This window comes from Eulemur rufifrons, chromosome 19 (genome assembly GCF_041146395.1).
Source record: "Eulemur rufifrons isolate Redbay chromosome 19, OSU_ERuf_1, whole genome shotgun sequence".
In the NCBI taxonomy this organism is placed as follows: Eukaryota; Metazoa; Chordata; class Mammalia; order Primates; family Lemuridae; genus Eulemur; species Eulemur rufifrons.
In genome coordinates this window covers 24066301-24086183 of record NC_091001.1, presented here as the reverse complement: position 1 = coordinate 24086183, position 19883 = coordinate 24066301, and the positions used below count along the sequence as shown (strand labels likewise).

Here is a 19883-nt window from a genome sequence, read left to right as displayed (position 1 = left end):
CCCAAAGTACTGGGATTTATAGGCACATGCCACTGCACTCAGCCTATTTTTTTAATACATTTTTGATTTTTATATTTAACTCTTCAATCTGGAATTTATTTTGTGCATATGATGTGAGGTAGAAACTAACTTTTTGCTTTCCCAAATGAATATCCAGTTGTACCAAGAATATTTATTAATATTAATATTTATTAATAGACCATCTTTTCTGCACTGACTTAAAATGTTTATTAAAAAATCTCATACTTACATGGTAATATTTCTGAACTATCTGAAATGTAGGAAATTTAATTTTTCTTTTTCTTGCTTTTAGTTCCCTACATGGAAATGACATTTCTGTCGTGCCTGAAGGTGCTTTCAATGATCTTTCTGCATTATCCCACCTGTGAGTACCTAGTTCATGAATGTAGGTTTAGGGTCAAACTCTCCCTAGTAAATGAGTTGGGAAAAGTCCTCTGCCACTTCTTTTATTGTATTATATATTAAAATGAGATTGGCATCATGTTTAAAGAAAACGTGAAGATTTTCAACCTGAATATGGTGACCTCTGTAATATAGCTCTAATTTACCCTTCTGGCTCTTACATCCCATCAGATGAGTTCTCTTTGCTTAACTAAAAGTTCTACAAACATTCCCCCCAACTTTACTAGCCTCTGCCTTTTTTGTTATTGTTCTCTGATGCTAGAATATCATGTGCCCTTCAGTTTGGTCTGACCCAACTCTACTTTTCCAAGTCACATCCCAAGTATCACTTCCTTCACGAAGTCTATCCTAATTTTCTCGCATTGCACTCATTTTCTTAGCAAATATTACTCAGCATAATCTGTTGAACCGTGCAAAAAAATAAATTCGACATGGTTCAAGACTTTCTAGTCTGGTGGTGGAAAACAGCCAAATCCTCATATTGGGTTTTCCTTTGTGTTTTCTTTCATAGCAACCTGTTTGTTTTTCCATAGTTTTAGGAAGTAGAGTAAAACAGTTTTTAAAATATGTAATAATCGGAGTCCAAAAACCCCATTTGGGCTGAATTTCCATCATTCCATTAAAGTTCAGGGAGCAGCAGCCATGGGATCAAAGCCTCTTAGGGTGATGCTGAGTTTGGCGCCACCTGGTGGCAGTTATCTGCTTCAGCTTAGATCTCAAAGTCAGCGGGGCCCCAGTTCTCTAGGAGAGGTTGCCTGCCATATTCTCTCCCAGCTGTGCACTCCCCTACCAAACACACAAACTCCAAGAAGATAAGAATTTTAGAAAATTTAAAAAAGGGAATGGTTGGAGAATAGAATCCAAGTCAGTCATGTTAATATGAATTTGCGTCATAGGGTCTGTGTTATCAGTCTGGGTTTTTGTGTATACATCGCTTAGACTGTATGGTGCCTACTATTAAGATTCCTTCCACTAAACTACTTGGTCCTGGAAGGCAAAACTTCTACTTTTTCATCTTTGAGTCTCAGCACCTACCTCAATGTTGCTATCACAGTTAGTCCTTTACAAACTCTGGCTGCTCTGTGCGCGAGATACAGTGTGAATGAAGCTCTAGTTCAGGGCGTGGGGCTGGCAGAGAAGGCAGCATAAAGAGCTCTGCTTTAGTCACTTCCCACTTCCTCCTCTGTCATAGTAAGGACTTAACAAATGTCAGCGGAGATGAGACCAGATGACTCAAAAACATTGTTTTGCTCATTTTTAATTTAGTAGGATTTGAATCTGACATACACATATGAGCATAACATTCACTACGTTCAAATTCTTAAAGTTGGGCATTAAGACTGCAGTAATATAAAGTAGTAAGATATATTTTGGGAGTTGCCTAAAAAAGAATAAGATTAATTATGCTTAGACTGAAGACCTAGAAGTATTTCTAATCTTAAGTTAATTGTAAATCAGAATTAATCAGTTTTAAAATGTTACTTTACGTATCTACTACTTGTCCCCAAGCTTGACATGTCTATGATCCCACTGATTAGCTTCTCTGGTCTCAGATTATTAATCTGTAAAGTGGATTATTGATAATATTGACCTCATAAAATTAGTGTTTAGGATAAAATGAGGTAAATCATGTAAATATGGCTTAGCCCAATTTCTGCCTATAGTAAGAGTGCAATAAATGTTAGCTATTATTTTGATTGCTTTGCTATCACTACTCCTGCTTATGTAGTTAGGAACCATAAAATGAAAGATTTTCCAAAGGAGCAGACACCCAATGCAGGTCCAAATCAGCTCTGGTGAAGTAGCTTTAGATATCTTTAGTATTTCATACCTTCCTGCTTTTGTTTATCTCTATACCATTGTACTTGCTAGTCCTTTACCTGAAACATCCTTCCCAACCCTTCCCATCAGCTCTAACTATCCCACATAGTTTAGACTTTCTTAACCACTAGCACTCGCCTCCACCGAAATGTCAAGTCTATTTATTCGTACATACTTCTACTATAGCACTTCTAATAAAAATTATTTATGCCTGTGAGTGTATGCTAATCTCCTCAGCAGGAGGAGTTCTTTGGAGGGAAGAATAATGCTTTATTCATATTTGGGTCCTCAGAACCTTGCATGGTGACTGAGTTCTCAGGAAATACTTGGTGAATGAAGGAGGTGTTAATGCACCTAGGGTGTGCTTACACCCCGTGTGAGCCTGTCTCTGAAAATACAGGGGTTCCTTGGAAAGCACAGATAAGTGTTAACACTGGTGACAACTCACTGAATCCCAGCTGCACGTCATTCAGGAAAATGGGAATCCACATTGTCTCTATGTTCTACTAAATTGTTACCTTCAATAGATCTGTAGGGATTTTCTACTGAGCAACACTTTGAATTCTGTTCCCGTAGGAAATAATACTTCCATACTTGTGTGTGTGTGTGTATGTGTGTGTGTGTTTGTGCTTTCGTGGTGTTGTTTTTCCAGAGCGATTGGAGCCAACCCTCTTTACTGTGATTGTAACATGCAGTGGTTATCCGACTGGGTGAAGTCGGAGTATAAGGAACCTGGAATTGCCCGTTGTGCCGGCCCTGGAGAAATGGCAGATAAACTATTACTCACAACTCCCTCCAAAAAATTTACATGTCAAGGTATGGTTTTTAGTTATTTGTACTTCTGTTTAATAATCACTATATTCAATACAAAAGGAAAAGATAACCATTTGGCCACTTGGCTTCAAAGGTATAGTTGAAAAGCCCAAGAAATAATTACTTTGTCCACTGGTGATTGAACAAGACAGAGCAGTTATCTGAGGTGCCCAAGTACAGAACTAGGCTTTTCAAATAAATCTCAAAAATAGCCCATTGGAAATGACTGTGTTTTCTTGAACATGTATGAAAAATGTGGAGTACACAATTTCTGGACATGCCTTTCATAGACTCTAACAAGTGAAATGTTTTGCTTTTGCCTTGTCTGAACATATGCCCTGCTCTAGGGCTGCCAGGGCCCTGTGGCTTCCTGATACCAGGTAAGGAGAAATGGGCTCTCCCAAATGTTCAAGTGTCCAGCCCGAACCTCCTGACTTGCCTCATGTGCTGCAGATTTTGTGTCGATATTCCTGTTCCTTGCTTGTTTGTATTCCTTTCCTTTACCTCCGTTTTATGTATTTGTGAATTCCAAATAGTGTCTTAATAACAAATACTATTTTCTTCTTTTATTACAAGAGTAATATGTGCCCAATACAGAAAATCTGAATAGTAAAATCTAAACAATGTTAAATTTTAGTTCTGCAAAAGGTAATAAAATTAACCATTAATCAGACTACTTAGATATAACCACTATTAAACTTGTTTTGTATATCTATCTCATCAAATATACGGATTTAGGTTTCTTACAAAAGTAGGAGAGAAAGTTACTATCATTCTTAGATTGTAGCTGTTTCAGGAGGGCCACTCAGTTATTGGGTGGAGGAGAGAAATTCTTGAAAATTCCAAATGTTCCTTCAGAAAATGTGGTTAAACATGTTTTATGTATAAAACTGAATTTTATCTATTGTGGAACACAGAGGAGTTGATGGTACAGTCTTTCCTCCCAAGATTTGCACACCTAGCTGAAAAGACGAGCTTTCAACACTTGAACATTTATGTAAGAAAAACATATGCAAGTGGGTAACACTGTGATGTGGGTCAGGGTATGAGCTCTGAAGCCTAGTCCGGCCGACGCTAAATCGCAGCTTCTCTCTTTAGTACCCAGGTAACCTTAACCAGTCTGTGCCTCAGTTTTCTCATGTGTAAGTGGAAACGAGGGTGGTAGCAATCTGAAAGGGCTTTATGAACATTACGTGAGTTAGTGTATGTAAAACGTACTGCCTCACACACAGTAGCATTCAGTATAGGTTAGTGCTAATTGTATTTTTATAACATTTCAAAACACCACAGAAATGATGATGTGAAACATTCCATGATTTATTAATAAAAGAAGGAATTTTCAAAAAACTATACATTCCCCCAAACACTTTTAAGTTGGCGTCTAATGCTTTTCCTAATAACTGTAAATGGTCGCAAAAGAGGTACTTGGCAGCACATTGTGAATATTGACATTGTAAAACAAAACTTTTCTATCATTCTTTTAAATGTATTTGGTGGAATCTTCATACCAGAGCTAATTTTAAAAGCGACAAAAGCAAGATCCTCCCTAATATATTACATTGTTCTTTTTCCGTCAACTTCTATTTTTCTCCTCGAATTCCTATTTCTAGTACCTCAGAAAATTGTATCATTCTTTGTTACCAAAAAAGTATATAATTTGGATTTTTAAAATGTCCTGCCACCAAAAGTCTGTAAGTTTTTACATTTTTATCTGAATTGAATTACTGTTATTAATACTGGTGTGCTATTAATTGAAACAGCAGCAGCAGCATTATTTATCAATATTTTAATATTTTATTACAAATTGAAAGTAAAATTCTATGGCCATGCCTCTCTGCAATTATGTGCATTGATTACAAAAATCTTTGCAAAATAACTGGTATTTTAAATTGTTCTTTTGTAATCCTAGATGTTCCCTTGGGGCAGTGCCCATGATAAGTTTCTGGTGGGCTGAGAGACATATCACCCTTTTGTAAAGTGGGGGAGAGATTACTGTCAAAGGGACGGTAGGGATGGTGAAACTGACATAAAACCTTATTCTTCAGCATGTTGTTGGACAGATTACATGGGGAAGTTGAGAAACTGCAGACTGATTCTCTTATACTTCTCTGTGACCGGTGATACTCATACTTCATTTTGAAGAATGCTGGTACATATCTGTATTTCTTAAAGTTTATAATTCCCTGGAGATATTTCTTGAAAAAAATTTCATAACAAAAATTTGAGAAAAGCTGCATACTTTTATTCTACTCTTAAAGCATCACAGTTTATGTTAATTTATTAAATGTTCTCAGTAGTCCGATACAGATGTACAGGCATACCTCATTTTATTGTGCTTTGAGAGATGTCACATTTTTTTTTTTTTACAAATTGAAGGTTTGTGGCAAACCTACGTCAGCCAACTCTGTTGGCACCATTTTTCCAACAACATGTGCTCACTTCTCGTCTCTAGGTCACATGTCGGTAATTTTCAAATTTTTCAGACTTTTTCATTATATCTGTTATGGTGATCAGTCATCAATGATGTTTGATGTTGCTCTTGTAATTGTTTGAGAGCACCACAAACCATGTCCATATAAGACAGCAAACTTAATAAATATTGTGTGCTCTGACTGCTCCACTGACCGGCCATTTCCTCACCTCAGGCCTCCCTAGTCCATGAGACACAAAAATATTGAAAGTAGGACAACCACTAACCCTACAGTGGCCTTTAAGTGTTGAAATAAAAGGAGGAGCCCCACATCTCTCACTTTAAATCAAAAGCTAGAAATTATTAGGCTTACTGAGGAAGGTATATCAAAAGCTGAGACAGGCTGAAAGCTAGACCTCTTGTGCCATAAAACCAAGTTATGAATGCAAAAGAACAGTTATTGAAGGAAATTAAAAGTGCTGCTCCAGTGAACACATGAATGATAAGAAAGCAAATCAGCCTTATTACTGGTATGGAGAAAGTTGTAATAGTCTGGAAAGAAGCTCAAACCAGTGACAACATGCCCTTAAGCCAAAGCCTAATGCAGAGCAAGGCCCTGACGCCCTTCAATTCTATAGAAGCTGAGAAAGGTGAAGAAGCTGCAGAAGAAAATTTTGAAGCTTGCAGAGACTGGTTCATAAGGTTGCCCAAAAGAAGCCATCTGCATAACAGAAAGGTGCAAGGTAAAGCAGCAAGTGCTGATGTAGAAGCTGTAGCAAGATATGCAGAAGACCTAGTTAAGATAATTGATGAAAGTGGCTACACGAAACAACAGATTTTCAGTGCAGACAACACAGCTTTATATTTGAAGGAAATGTCACCTAGGACTTTCATAGCAAGAGAAAAGAAGTCAATGGCTGGCTTCAAAGATTCAAAAGACAGGCTGGCTCTTATTAGGGGCTAGTGTGGCTGGTGACTTTAAGTTGAAGCCAGTGCTCATTTACTGTTCCAAAAATCCTAGAGCCCTTTACAATTACACTAAATCTATTCTGCCTGTGTTCTATAAGTAGACCAACAAAGCCTAGATGATAGCACATCTATTTATAGCATGGTTTACTGAATATTTTAAGCCCACTGTTGAGACCTGTTGCTCAGAAAAAAAATCCTTTGAAAATATTACTCCTCATTGACAATGCGCCTGATCACTCAAGAGCTCTGATGGAGATTTTCAAAGAGATTAACGTTCTTTTCATACCTGTTGACAGCAGCATTTTTTCTGCAGCCAATGGATCAAGCAGTAATTTTGATTTTCAAGTCTTATTTAACAAATATATTTCATGAGGTTGTAGTTGCCATACATAGTGATTTCTCTTATGGATCTGGGCAAAGTAAATTAAAAACCTTCTGGAAAGGATTAACTATTCTAGATGCTATTAAGATCATGTGTGATTTATGGGAAGAAGTCTAAATGTCAACATTAACAGGAGTTTGGAGATCCTGAATATGTAACTGAATTGCTGCAATCTCATGATAAAACTTGAATAGATGAGGAGTTGCTTCTTGTAAATAAGCAAAGAATGTAATTTCTTGAGATGGAATCTACTCAGGGTGAAGATGCTCTGAACATTGTTGAAATGATAGCAAAAGATTTAGAATATTGCATAAACTTAGCTGATAAAGCAGTAGCAGGGTTTGAGAGGACTGACTCCAACTTTGAAAGAAATTCTACTATGGGTAAAATGCTATCAAACAGCATCATATGCTACAGAGAGATTTTTCATGAAGGGTTAAATCAGTTGATATGGCAAACTTCATTGCTGTCTTGTTTTAAGAAATTGCTGCAGCCACCTTGAATTCCAGCAACCACCACCCTGAAAAGTCCACAGCCATCAACACTGAGGCAAGACCCTCCACCAACAAAAAAATTAAGACTTGCTGAAGGCTCAGATAATTGTTAGCATTTTTTAGCAATAGAGTGTTTTTAATTAAGGTATATAGATTACTTTTTTATACATGCTATTACACACTTAATAGACTATAGTATAGTGGAAACATAATGTGCACTAAGAAATGAAAAAGTTCTTATGAATCTCTTTATTGCAATATTCAATTTATTGCCATTTTCTGGAATGGAACCTGCAGTTCCATACCTGTAAGTATGCCTGCACATATACACATACCTAAAGGCTTTTGTAGCTAATTTGTAACTAAGCAAGATTTATATAACTAATTTTCGTTTTGTTTAATGACAATAACATCTCATGTACTCAGTGTACCATGAATGGAAATATGCTTGAGAGTAAATTGGTCCTTATCAGCACTGCCCAATAAAACTTCCTGCAGTGACAGAAACTTTCCACATCTTCACTATCCAACATGGCAGTCACTAGACACTTGTGGTTTCTGAGCACTTCAAATATGGCTAATATGAGTAGCAAAATGAATTTTTAATTTAATTTTGTTTTATGTACTTTTAAACTTAAATATCCTCATGTGTCCAGTGGCTACCATATTAGATAGCATAGTTGCTGCAAGAACTTAGGGGAAGAAATCATGTCGAAGGAAGGTGACTATGAAAGATTTAGTGGTGTGAGTGTGTCTAAGGTAGCTGTTCAGACTAGCAGACAACTGTGAGGCCAGTGCTACAGGTGGGCAGAACTGGAGGAGCAGAGCTGCACTATTGGAAAGTTCTGGACCTGTTCCAGGGCAGCCAGAAAAGAGTTGAGCTGAGACTTCTTAATTTACAGATGATAATAAGGCCCTAAATCTTTGAGCTCAGCTGTGGTAGTTTAGTTCACTAAAGCATCAAATCAACAGATTACATATATTTCAAAGTATACCTTAAATTAGCATGATTAAAAGCCAGTTGGCAGGCAGCATGGACAGTCAACAAATATAGTGCAGTTGCACTTAGCAGACTTCAGGGTTTACACATTTTCTCTATAGCTTAGTATAATTTTAAAGTGATAGCAAGCAGTGAAACTCATCATGCCCTTTGCCAGCATTTGTTTCAGCATTTGTCAAAATATTGTGAAGTGCCATTGTCTTATTAAGGCTCTTGTAGTTTAAGATTTATGATAATTCAGACTAGATCTTTGCCACTCCTACTACTACTGTTACTACCACTACTACTGTTAAAAACAATAATAGCTAACTTCTCTTGAGTGGTTGGATGATGCTGAGCACTTTACAGAGATTTTTATCTCTTTTAATCTTTGTATCATTCCTGTAGTAAGTACTATCCTCTCCCCATTTGAGAAATGAAAATATTATAATTTAGAGAAATTAAGTCATTTTTTCAAAATCACTCAACTATTGAGTGAAAGAGTAAGAATTTGAACCTTGACTCTGACTCCAGAGCTTACCACTAAAGTTTACTTTGTAATTTTCAACAAAAACGTTTTCAAAATAAATTATCAATGTAAATAAATTTGCCACCCTCTTATTGAAATGTACTTGGAATATGAAATTTTTGAACTACCCTCAGAGGCTTTGCTAGAAATATTTACACAAAATAAATGATTGATAGAAGACAAAGTATTTTAATCTATTAATTAAAATAATTCACTCAAGGAAATCTGAGTACCATGCTATTGTACATACATGCTTTATGAGCTTAAAAGCAATAAAATAATATTTCTTTACATATTTTATACTTGTGGTATTCATATTTTAATTTAACTTTTCCTATAGTTATATCAGTCTAATGTGTTTTTATTTTATTCATGAAAATTATGTAAATATAAACTCCCAATATTAAGGTTTCAAATTATAGCAGGAAGATGAATATTCTTTATTTGAAGACATGTTTACATACCTCTACTTAAATATAATTTCAATGATTTTCTGCCTCTAGAAAAGGCTGTGCTATTATTTGGAGTGATTAATTCTTCCAGTAAAATGTTTGTCCTACATTTTTCAGAATATTTTCTTTATGGTATACTCTCATAGTTTTGATGTACAACAGAACTAAATGAACAGGAAGAAATAGAATATCAGAGCATATTTAATTAAGACCCAGACAGAGCATTCTTGAATGGTAAGCAGATGGTCATGACTTGCCTTTATAACCCAAATGTCCTGTCTCCATCTTTTAAATATAAGATGAAGATAGAGTGATGAAGAAGTCTGCAATAAAACAGAGGTTTTTGTCCTTCCCAGGTTTTCATTAATAAAATCAACATGGAGAGTAGAACATTGCTCATTTCTAATATTCCTTTTATTGCTTTTGGTTCAGGTAGTTTTAGCTATACAGGCAACTGAACTTTTTTTTTTTTTTATTTGACAGACATTTATGAAAGATTTACATGTGCTAAGGAATGAGCAGTCTAATAGAAATGAATAATATATGCCTTCATTCATTCAACAAATATTATTCACATTCCTACTATGTACCATCATGGTTCTGGGGTATTAGGAATACAACAATAAACAATACAGAGTAAAGTTCCTGTTCTCATGGAGCTTATATTTTACCAGTAGATATGTTTAAACAGATAATTATAAACAACACAGAAGTTTGATGATAGAAATATATATATATAAAAGATAATAATATATAGCCATACCAAATAATTAAGAAGTTGTAACTGATATGGTCAGGTCCATAAGGCCATCAGGAAATTCTTACTGTGAGTCAAGTGGAACTGAGAATACAATGCAGAGGGGGAGAGGAAGTCCCAATAGAAAGATGTCTGGTACCCAGGAGCTCAAGAAACAAGGCAGGGATTTGATGCTAAATATACTTCATTACTTCATTTGTAAAGGTCAGCTAACAGATCAAGGAAACTCAAGATCTTTATAAATTCCAAGGTTATCAACATTTTACCATGCCATGGTTAATCTCTTCCTCTAATTTTATATGTTAAGCATCCTTTAGATTCTTGAATTTCTGGGGAAAATTCCACATCTCGCAACAATAACATTGTAATACTATTATTTTTCTTAGCAAGATCAACATCTTCCTTTTGGGGGAAATTTTTGATAAGGTTGAGTGAGGGCTTTTATGTCTCAAAATTATTGATAGTGTCTTTAGTCATTTAATTAAGTATGAAAGTGATTAAATAATTTAGCCTAAACTGGAGGAATGAAAAATTGACTAGTTAGATCAATTTTGAAGCATTATGTAGAACTTCCTCAAATCTTTTTTACATTTTCAAACTTTGCATCACTAGTACATAGCTGTAACTTTGAAATAACCTTTTTGGGGGACTTTGATTTGCTCAATGACTAAAGAGAATATTCAGATTTGTGCATGGTTATCTTCCAAAAACACCAGTTTTAAAAAAGAAAAAGAGGCTATTTTTCATTACACTTTTAAAACTTAAAATTCTGAGATAATTTTAACAGACATTTACTTCATTAAGTGAAGAGAACCAACAATTAATGCTCTGTTCCTAAATATTTTACATTTATATTTTCTCTGATAAAAGAATTTCATAAAATAATTATTATTCTTTCCACTTAATTTTGATTCAAGAAGTTCATATATTGGGCCTAAGGTCACATCTAAATGTAGCAAATGGCAAAGCTGGTAATAACTTAGCCTTTGTCTTTGTAGTTAACCATTTATGTAATGCAGATTTACAAGATTTTAATCCCCATAATCTGGTGACCATCTCCACTCCTCCAATGAAACTAGAAGGATACCAAGGACTTCTGTCTTATCAATTTCAGTGGCTTAGTTTTAATTATCTTTATTTGCTCCCTTTTTATTTTAGACCATGGTGGCCATTTTTCCTTTCCATACATTCTCTTGGCCTCTTCATTCCTTTTGCTTTTTCACCCACATTTTAGTGTAGACATATGTGGAGTTCTGTCCTTAGGTCTATTAAATTCTCAATTGATTTCAATCCATGGCTTCAAATATCTAGCCATGACTTTTCTTCCGAACCTCATATTTATATTTCCATTCACTTGGTGGATTTCTCTCCCTTGAGTGTTTGCAGAAACTTAAAACACATACTCTAAGACATGCATTCTAATTCCCCACATTCATTCTCTAATTGATACATATATATCTCTAATGCTGAACTGTAAGTTTTTCCGGAAACCTCAGGCATTTCCCTTGGCTCTGATCCTTCAAAACTAACCTGAATGCCTGGCACAAAATAGATCCTCAATAAATATTTGATAAATGGATGACTTAATAATGAAAGGTTAACAAACATGCATTTGATATTAATGCTTAAGAAATTCAGTAATGTAGTAGCAAGTGGAGCACAGAATCGTTGATTTTAAATAAAAACCTCCATTTAGTTAATTATGCCCAACATCGTATATCTCCTACATGTTTCCTGAGTTTTCTTTGATGTACCTCTGACTTTATACAAGGACAATGCAATAGGATTTGTTATTTGACTCATGTTTCCAAGGAATGCCAGAATGAAGGGAGACTCTGGGATATAGTTAGAAATTTTTGTCTGGAGCTTTTGGTAATAAATCAAAGTGAGATGCTATTCCCAGTGGGTAGCAATGTTGGTGTCAGGTGCATAACTAGTGATTTGAGTCAAGTAAGCAAGTCTGCCTACAACCTTTAATGCATTTGAGGTCCGGTATTTCTTCCATTAAAGATTAAAGTAACTGACGGAGACAGATTGTTAACCAAACTTTCTTCTCATTTTCCCTTTGAATTATTAAGCTTAACACATCTCCACCCATATAGCTGATATTATAGTGCTCTCTTAAGTCAAGATCAAATCTTAAATCAAGCCAGTTAGCCTGGGCTGGCCTCCTTTAATTCAGTTACATTACTAAAGATCTATATCCCTGAAACAAGAGTTCTCTTCTCTTCTGTGGCACACATCTCATGAGGGCTAATTTGTTGACAATATTTTAACATTTCTTGGAACCAGTTAGCTTTAGAAAGGAGTAAAGCTTGAAGACAGTAGTTCCTTACCAAGCAGCAAGGCAAGAACACAGAATACCTCTGCTGCTCCTTAAAGCTGTGCTGTCATTTCTGGTGCTTGTCCACACCAAATTTACAAAGCATAGTTGCGTTCCTTAACAGCATAAAGTCACCAACTCTTGATGTTGTTCCCAGTGGTAATTATCTATTTATGCCCACTTCCATTCCCCGTGGGTTTTGTGATAGTCCCTATAGTTTCCCCTTTGGCAGCTCCTGGCATATATCGAAGGTACTCAGGGAACTTATGATGAATAGATAAATGGCAAGCTCTGGTTTGCCTTTGCCTGTGTTGAAATTTGGACAAGCAAACAAAGAACTTCTTTTCTCCTTTTAAGGAAAACCCTTTTGTTCTCCCCACCCATTCTGACTCTGGAAGTCTAGGGAAAGAGTGACACTGTGACTTCTGTACTTGATCTCACTAGGTTCCCTGCCTGACATTCATTAACGTCTCATTTAATGCTTCAAACAACCCATTGGGGTGGCTGCCATTATCCTAATAACACACACTTAAGTGGCAAATCTGACTTACTAACTTCTGTTGATGGACTTCAGATTCTGTGCCCAAGATTGCTGTGTATGATGCTAGAAGACTTTTTTAATTCCTATTCCTGGACATCTTTTTTCATGGGGGAATAATCAAGTGTGCAAAATTCTACAAGTCTTCATTTGCCCCTGGAAAGCTATGCTAACTCTTCTACCATCTTATGATGGCTTTATTTAGCATCTTCCTTTAGCTCTGATATGATCTCCTTATTATCTTATAGTCTTTAAACAGATTAAAGATGTCATTTCCCTTAAATAAGAAGATTGCAAGACAGAATCTCCAAGAAAGTATACTGGATGGGAAATAAATTACAAGTTAGAGGCAAACAGAAGATGTTAGATTTAGAAGAGGAGCAAAATATGGGTGGGAAGATGAGTGAGAGGAGAGAGCCAGATACAAGGGATATCGCTCTACGGGATTAGACCGTAGAAATACGCAAATTTAGATAAACCAGGTAGATGTAAAAATCACATTCTAAGAAGGATTTTTAGTTAGGTGGAATTATGATCTAAATAAAATAGGAAAAGGAATTAGATCATTTTTTTTTTTTTTTTTTTTTTTTTTTTTGAGACAGAGTCTCACTCTGTTGCCCAGGCTAGAGTGAGTGCCGTGGCGTCAGCCTAGCTCACAGCAACCTCAAACTCCTGAGCTCAAGCGATCCTCCTGTCTCAGCCTCCCAAGTAGCTGGGACTACAGGCATGCACCACCATGCCTGGCTAATTTTTTCTATATATATTTTTAGCTGTCCATATAATTTCTTTCTATTTTTAGTAGAGATGGGGTCTCGCTCTTGCTCAGGCTGGTCTCGAACTCCTGAGCTCAAACGATCCGCCCACCTCGGCCTCCCAGAGTGCTAGGATTACAGGCGTGAGCCACCGCGCCCGGCCAGGAATTAGATCATTTTAAGACATTTGGAGATAACATGTGAGAAAACTTGTTATCTTTATTCTTTTAGCTAAACCAAATACATACAAGCAGACGATGATCTCCCTTCATATGCTCATGCAATATTCCAGATATGAAAACAATTGAGCATAATTAGCTATATAGGAAATTAAATTTGGTCTTTGAAAAAAAGTGGAGATATTAGATAATGCTTATTTATCACATATAGTTCCTTAAACATTTATTAAATAAATCTTGACAATATCATAAAACTAGACAATGACTACTTCAGCTTGGCATTTGTGTTACCTATATACTCTATTAAATCCTTCAAAATGTATTCAGTTTCTTTCCCCAAAACAATCTCTAGCTTCTCATCTAAATACTCAAATATAATTTTTGAAAGATGTCACATTCCACAGAATGAACTTGCAGTCTACCAACCCTGAACGCCTCTATTCAAATCCCGGCTTTACAAGGTTGAAAGCACAGTAATGGGCCAAAAGACATTTTTCCTCAAGGTCTTGGGAGCTGGCCAAATGAATGTTTACAGTCCTTGCATTTGCTGACTTGCTATTTTGCTGGTGTACATGCTTAGCCGCTTCATCCTACGCCTTTGTTCTGAGTTAGATTCTTCTTTCTTCTGGCCTAGCTAAGGGATCCACTATAAATGAGATATTTCCTTTTCTGTTGCTGACTCTAAATAAGATAACTTTAGCAAACATAAAACCATCTATTGGGAGGTATTACATCAATTTCACTAACTGCTTTACCTAACTGCTACCATTCATTTCTCTAGCGTTGGCTGAATAGCTAATTTAGTTGCCCTTAATTAATAAATACATTGAGAAAGAGAGTGAGAAATTAAATTTCTGCGAGGCTCATTTCAGAATTAAGCCCAGCGATTTTCCAGCTGTAATTGCATTATTTATTCTGGTTACCAGGAAAAAGTTGAAGGGAGATTGGCACTGGCACACTCTCCCCTAGTGACTGAGGTGTCATTAGAAGCAAGCACCACCTCTTCCCATTAGCACAATCGTCCCCAGAACTGTCATTTATTCCCACATAGTTAAAAATACACAGGAATTTCAATGTGGACATATTTCTGGAGGTGGGGGAGGATTTGGTCAAAAGAGAAACTGAAAAATGCAGAACACTATCCTTTTTGTGAATTTTAATCCAAAACCATTATTTGAATATGTACTAGTATTTCCCAGGGCAAGGGATATGAAGAGATATGGAGAATCTCTGTGACCACCATGTTGACCAACAACTCACACATGTGATCTCTAATCTGGAGAATCATTTGATGAAAAGTGATTTATGTGAGCAGAAGTCATGCAATGCTTTGGGTGAAGGTACCTTAGAAGGTTAGAGCAGTGCTAGTTGGGGCGGGGGAAGGCTGCTGTATAATTGTCCAGATAACTTTGCTAGAAACTATATGTGATTAAACATGCAATTGGAGTAATCACTTCTTGTTCCAATAAGGATAAGGAGCTACAGAGAGATTGGTGACAGTAGAAATATAATTAATGTTTATATTATAAAATATTAGCCTTTTAAATGTAAAGATGTCAGGCAGAGTTGTAAAAAGGTGGTCTAGTGAGCTCTCACAAACAATGCAAAAAAGTGTCATCAGTGGAACATAATTTTATTGAAGACAGAACAATTTCTACATTTTTAGCCATTTATCAAATAAATATATGCAACCAAAGGAAAACGGCTGCAGCTAAATATGCATTTAGTATAGACTTTTTGTGGATCTTGAAATTTTTAAAGGTGTGTCCCAAAACATGAGATTGCAAGTAGATATTATCTCTGTGGTGTCTTTCTTCTCAGAGAAGAAGATACAGAACACTCACTCATCATGTATTGTGCTAACAAACCAACAAATAAACTGAATCAAAAGATATGGGGAAGAGTATAATGGAGACTACAGTTTTGGTTTATTTACATATGCATAAAAATGACAGTTTTGTATCTCCTGTATGAAACAGCACTGAGCTAATGTTATCTAGGCAGGTACATTCTATTGCAGTGATGAATTTCTACTTGCCCACAAGACTCGCCCACCCTACAACACCCCTGCACACGTAGTCCTCTCTGGGACACATGGCATGCATTTCCATGAAGCTGGCTGAGGTCAAAGTGCAGGCAGTGGCCATGGAACACATCCACATAAGCTGGCCAGCCCATGAGGGGACTCACCCTGTGGCACTGGCGTCATTAACATCGGTTACTAACCGCCTGAGCTATCAACCCAGAGTCTAACTCTGACTTCAGAGAGTCTCACAGTCTCACAGTTCTCATCCTAGTGAGAAGGCCATGAACATGATATGATGATACTGATTTCTGGTTTTGTCATGGAAGAGAAGCACGTATGGATATGTGACCAATGATAATTTTTATACAAAATTTATTGTTACGATCAAAGCATAGGAATAAGGGGCCTAAAAATAGAAAGCCTCTCTCATATTTTTCAATTAATTTGTAGGTCCTGTGGATATCAATATTCTAGCTAAATGTAATCCCTGCCTGTCAAATCCATGTAAAAATGATGGCACCTGTAATAGTGATCCAGTTGACTTTTATCGATGCACCTGCCCTTATGGTTTTAAGGTAAGTGGAAGCTGTTGCAAGAGCTGCGATTTGAAAATATAGCTTTCCTCGGTGTGCGTTTATTATTTTACTGTGCTGTCTCTGTGATATCTATTCAACTCCAATTGCCCTTTTCTTCTCCAGGGACAGGATTGTGATGTACCAATTCATGCGTGCATCAGTAACCCATGTAAACATGGAGGAACTTGCCACCTAAAAGAAGGAGAAAAAGATGGATTCTGGTAGGTAATTAATCTATGATCTTCTATGTCTGAAGTATTAGAGCAAGAATAACTAAGAAAGCATGCATTTTCCTTTTCAAATCAAAGAACACTTTTTTAAAGAATGCCAGAGTAAGGACAATATCTATGGGTCCATCTCAGAGATATTGCAATATTAGAAACAAATGGAGGCATCACAGTGTTTTCAGCTTGGGATGCTATAAAATCAAAAAGAATTTACCAATGTGCACATACACAAATCATGATTAATCAAGTCAGATTAAGGAAAGACAAAGAATTGACTCCATTATACTAATTAATAGCCAACTGGTCCCCTACTGAAAGTCGTATATTCATCTGTTGTTTTGCTTATTGCTTTAACAGACAATATGTAATGATAAGATGTAGGTCCCACTGAAACAGGAAATTAATGATTTATTTCCAAGACACAATATAAGTAGACAGACATGCTGTGAACAATCTTAGTCTTGAGTTATTTAATCATATGGTACAATTACTTCAGATGTACTTCATGAATTATGAAATGGAGTTCTTTATTAAATGACACTAATAATTTCACATAAGAATGCTAACCTACTACTAAAGCTTGTTAGAAACTTCACTTTTTAGAAGAAATATACTTCGCTTCTGCATTGCATTATAAAATTATCTCTTATTCATCTAGACTGTATTCAAAGATTATTCTGATATGTACTCAAGATTAAAAATACAATGTTTTATGCCAGAAAAAATTGCATTTATTGAGACTTAAAGAGAACATTCACATTTTGTAATCATATTGAAGATAAAACTTTATTTTCAGATGTATTTTTATTTCAAGGCATCAAAGACATTAAACATAGGGTAGTGGATATAATTTTTAAAAACCAGAACTAATTCTCCTCATTTGTGAGCAAGGAAGCATGAATTATTTTATTTGAGCACAACTCAAGAGTCTATAGAGTAAAACTTTGCTTATGTTTTAGACCTATAAATATATAGGATATATTAACTTTTAAGAGCATGGAGCCATCAGCTGTTTTGGAGCCAGAATAAATTTTTTTAAACAGTTTCTGATTTGGTGATATTACCATAAATTGATGTTTACAGCATGTCATTTAAAAGCATTTTAAAAATCAATTTCTTAGAGTTAAAAGCTCTGTAGTTAATGAGTGTATTTATGCTTTTTTCAATATTTGGAACACATGGCTTTAAAATGCAGTAAAAAGATTGTTTTCTGCCTTTCCTTCCCTGGCATTCAGGTGTATTTGTGCTGATGGCTTTGAAGGGGAAAATTGTGAAGTCAATGTTGATGATTGTGAAGATAATGACTGTGAAAATAATTCTACTTGCGTTGATGGAATTAATAACTACACATGCCTTTGCCCACCTGAGTATACAGGTACGAAGAATAGGAAATATTATGTCTTCTGTGTATGGGTTTGAAAGCATCATTGGCATTATGTTATATATGTTGAATAAACCATTGTGTTATTCGATAACTGGTAGGTGTTTTGAAAATTAGATGTAATGTAAATAACAGAAGGACTTAAAGATGGTTTCAGCCAAACAAAAAAGACCCAGCAAGCTCAGTTCAAACACGTGGACCTATCATAAAGTTATGCTATCCAGCAAAAGAAAAGAAGCTATTGTGCTGAAGCTTTTAGTCCCACAATTCAATGGCATTTTACTGCAAACCATTTTCCCTCTGCAAACAAACCCACCAACACATATGAAAAGAGGGTAACAGGGAAGGGAGGGCATTTCTTTACATAGCCAAAACATAATTAAGTATTTGAGATTACTCATATCCATACTCATTTCTTCACTAGTGAGTGTCTGCCTCTGGTAACCCATGTCCTTCAATGTAAAACTCAGTCAGGAAGATAGTGAGCATTTCAAAGAGTCTTATGAAACCATAACCTTTTTTTCTGATGCTTTTTTCTCTTTAGGTGGTAAATCTCATAAGACTTGACCACCCAAATTGCTAAACTTCACCCCTATTCAAACCGATTTTCTGTAAGATCAGCATCAAGTTTATGACTTGTCTATTTTGTTGGGACATCTGTTTGATTGATTTTTGTGGCTACAGAAAGAAACTTCATAGTTATCTTTTATCCTTAATAAATCACCTAAAGTTGAGAGAGAAAAAGAGAATGTTACACATTTTATTTGTAAGAAAAAATGGAGAAGTAATTTCTGTCACTTTATTCAAAGTTACCATTTTCATTTTTCTGGGTACATTTCATTAATTATGTCAATTTCTATGTAATTTAATACATAGTTAAGATTATCAGAGGGTTAAATAAAAATGTAGGTGACTAGAGTTAACATCTCTAAATATAAAAGAGGGACACACATCTGCATACTTAAATTTTCCTAAGGATTAGTCTGAAAATCATTGAAAGTAAGCATGGAAATTAAACTTTGCATTTTACTAAATACCTTTGTTGATGGGAAAATGCTGGATAGAATAATGAGGTTCTAAAGCTGCCTTTTCCATGGTCTGTTTTTTTTTTTTTTTTCTTCTTACACCAGTAAGGCACCTGATGGCATGTAAAGTAATATCATACCAAATTTCCAGTAGGAATTTGATGTGCTGTATTACCACATGTTCTACTACACATATACAGCCCTTAGACCGCTTAGTGGGCAGAATTTGACCATTCTTTGAGGATTTTGCACTAATAAAGGATAGCAAGTGTATCCAACATGCACCTGCTCTAAATTGGCTGGAAAGCATTCAGGTGTTACATAGCTTTGACTTTCACACCAATTACCTTTGTCACACCTCAGATACTTTCCATTAGCCCAAGGGCCCTGATTCTGGAGCCACTGGAGCTACCCTGAGAATCTGAGCCTTATTGGGTGGGCTGATTTAGACTTGTATGAAAAGCTAGTGTTTACACTAAAATATAGTCCCTAGACCCTTCTTAGGATAGAATAATGCTCTTTTTCCATCATTGTTCTGATCACTGGAGAAAGGGATTAAGAACTTGGTTAATTTCAAGGGCCTCCTTAAAGCAACCCACTCTGACTCTGCCAGACAAATTGGACCCAAGCATTTCAAGCCCACTTTGGCTAACCAATGTCTTCCTAAGCACAGAAACCAGGAATTTATATTTATACACACACACACACACACACACATATATATATATATACACACATATATATCTACATCCTGATAAAAACCGAGGCTTGGCAGCATGGCTGTCCGTATGTTTTTAATGATAATTTATGCAAGGTGGTAGACTCTCC

General features: G+C 35.8%; 1 protein-coding gene across 4 annotated transcripts in view; it reads left to right on the top strand.

The window, feature by feature from the left end:
• The window catches only part of SLIT2 (slit guidance ligand 2), a 345922-nt gene that overhangs the window by 281948 nt on the left and 44091 nt on the right, over positions 1 to 19883 (top strand). For all 4 annotated transcript variants that reach the window (XM_069493906.1, XM_069493904.1, XM_069493905.1 and 1 more), the window contains 5 exons: positions 314 to 385; positions 2897 to 3060; positions 16298 to 16422; positions 16546 to 16643; positions 17885 to 18024. In XM_069493906.1, coding sequence (XP_069350007.1) covers positions 314 to 385; positions 2897 to 3060; positions 16298 to 16422; positions 16546 to 16643; positions 17885 to 18024 — 599 coding nt within the window. The remainder of the gene's footprint in view (positions 1 to 313; positions 386 to 2896; positions 3061 to 16297; positions 16423 to 16545; positions 16644 to 17884; positions 18025 to 19883) is intronic.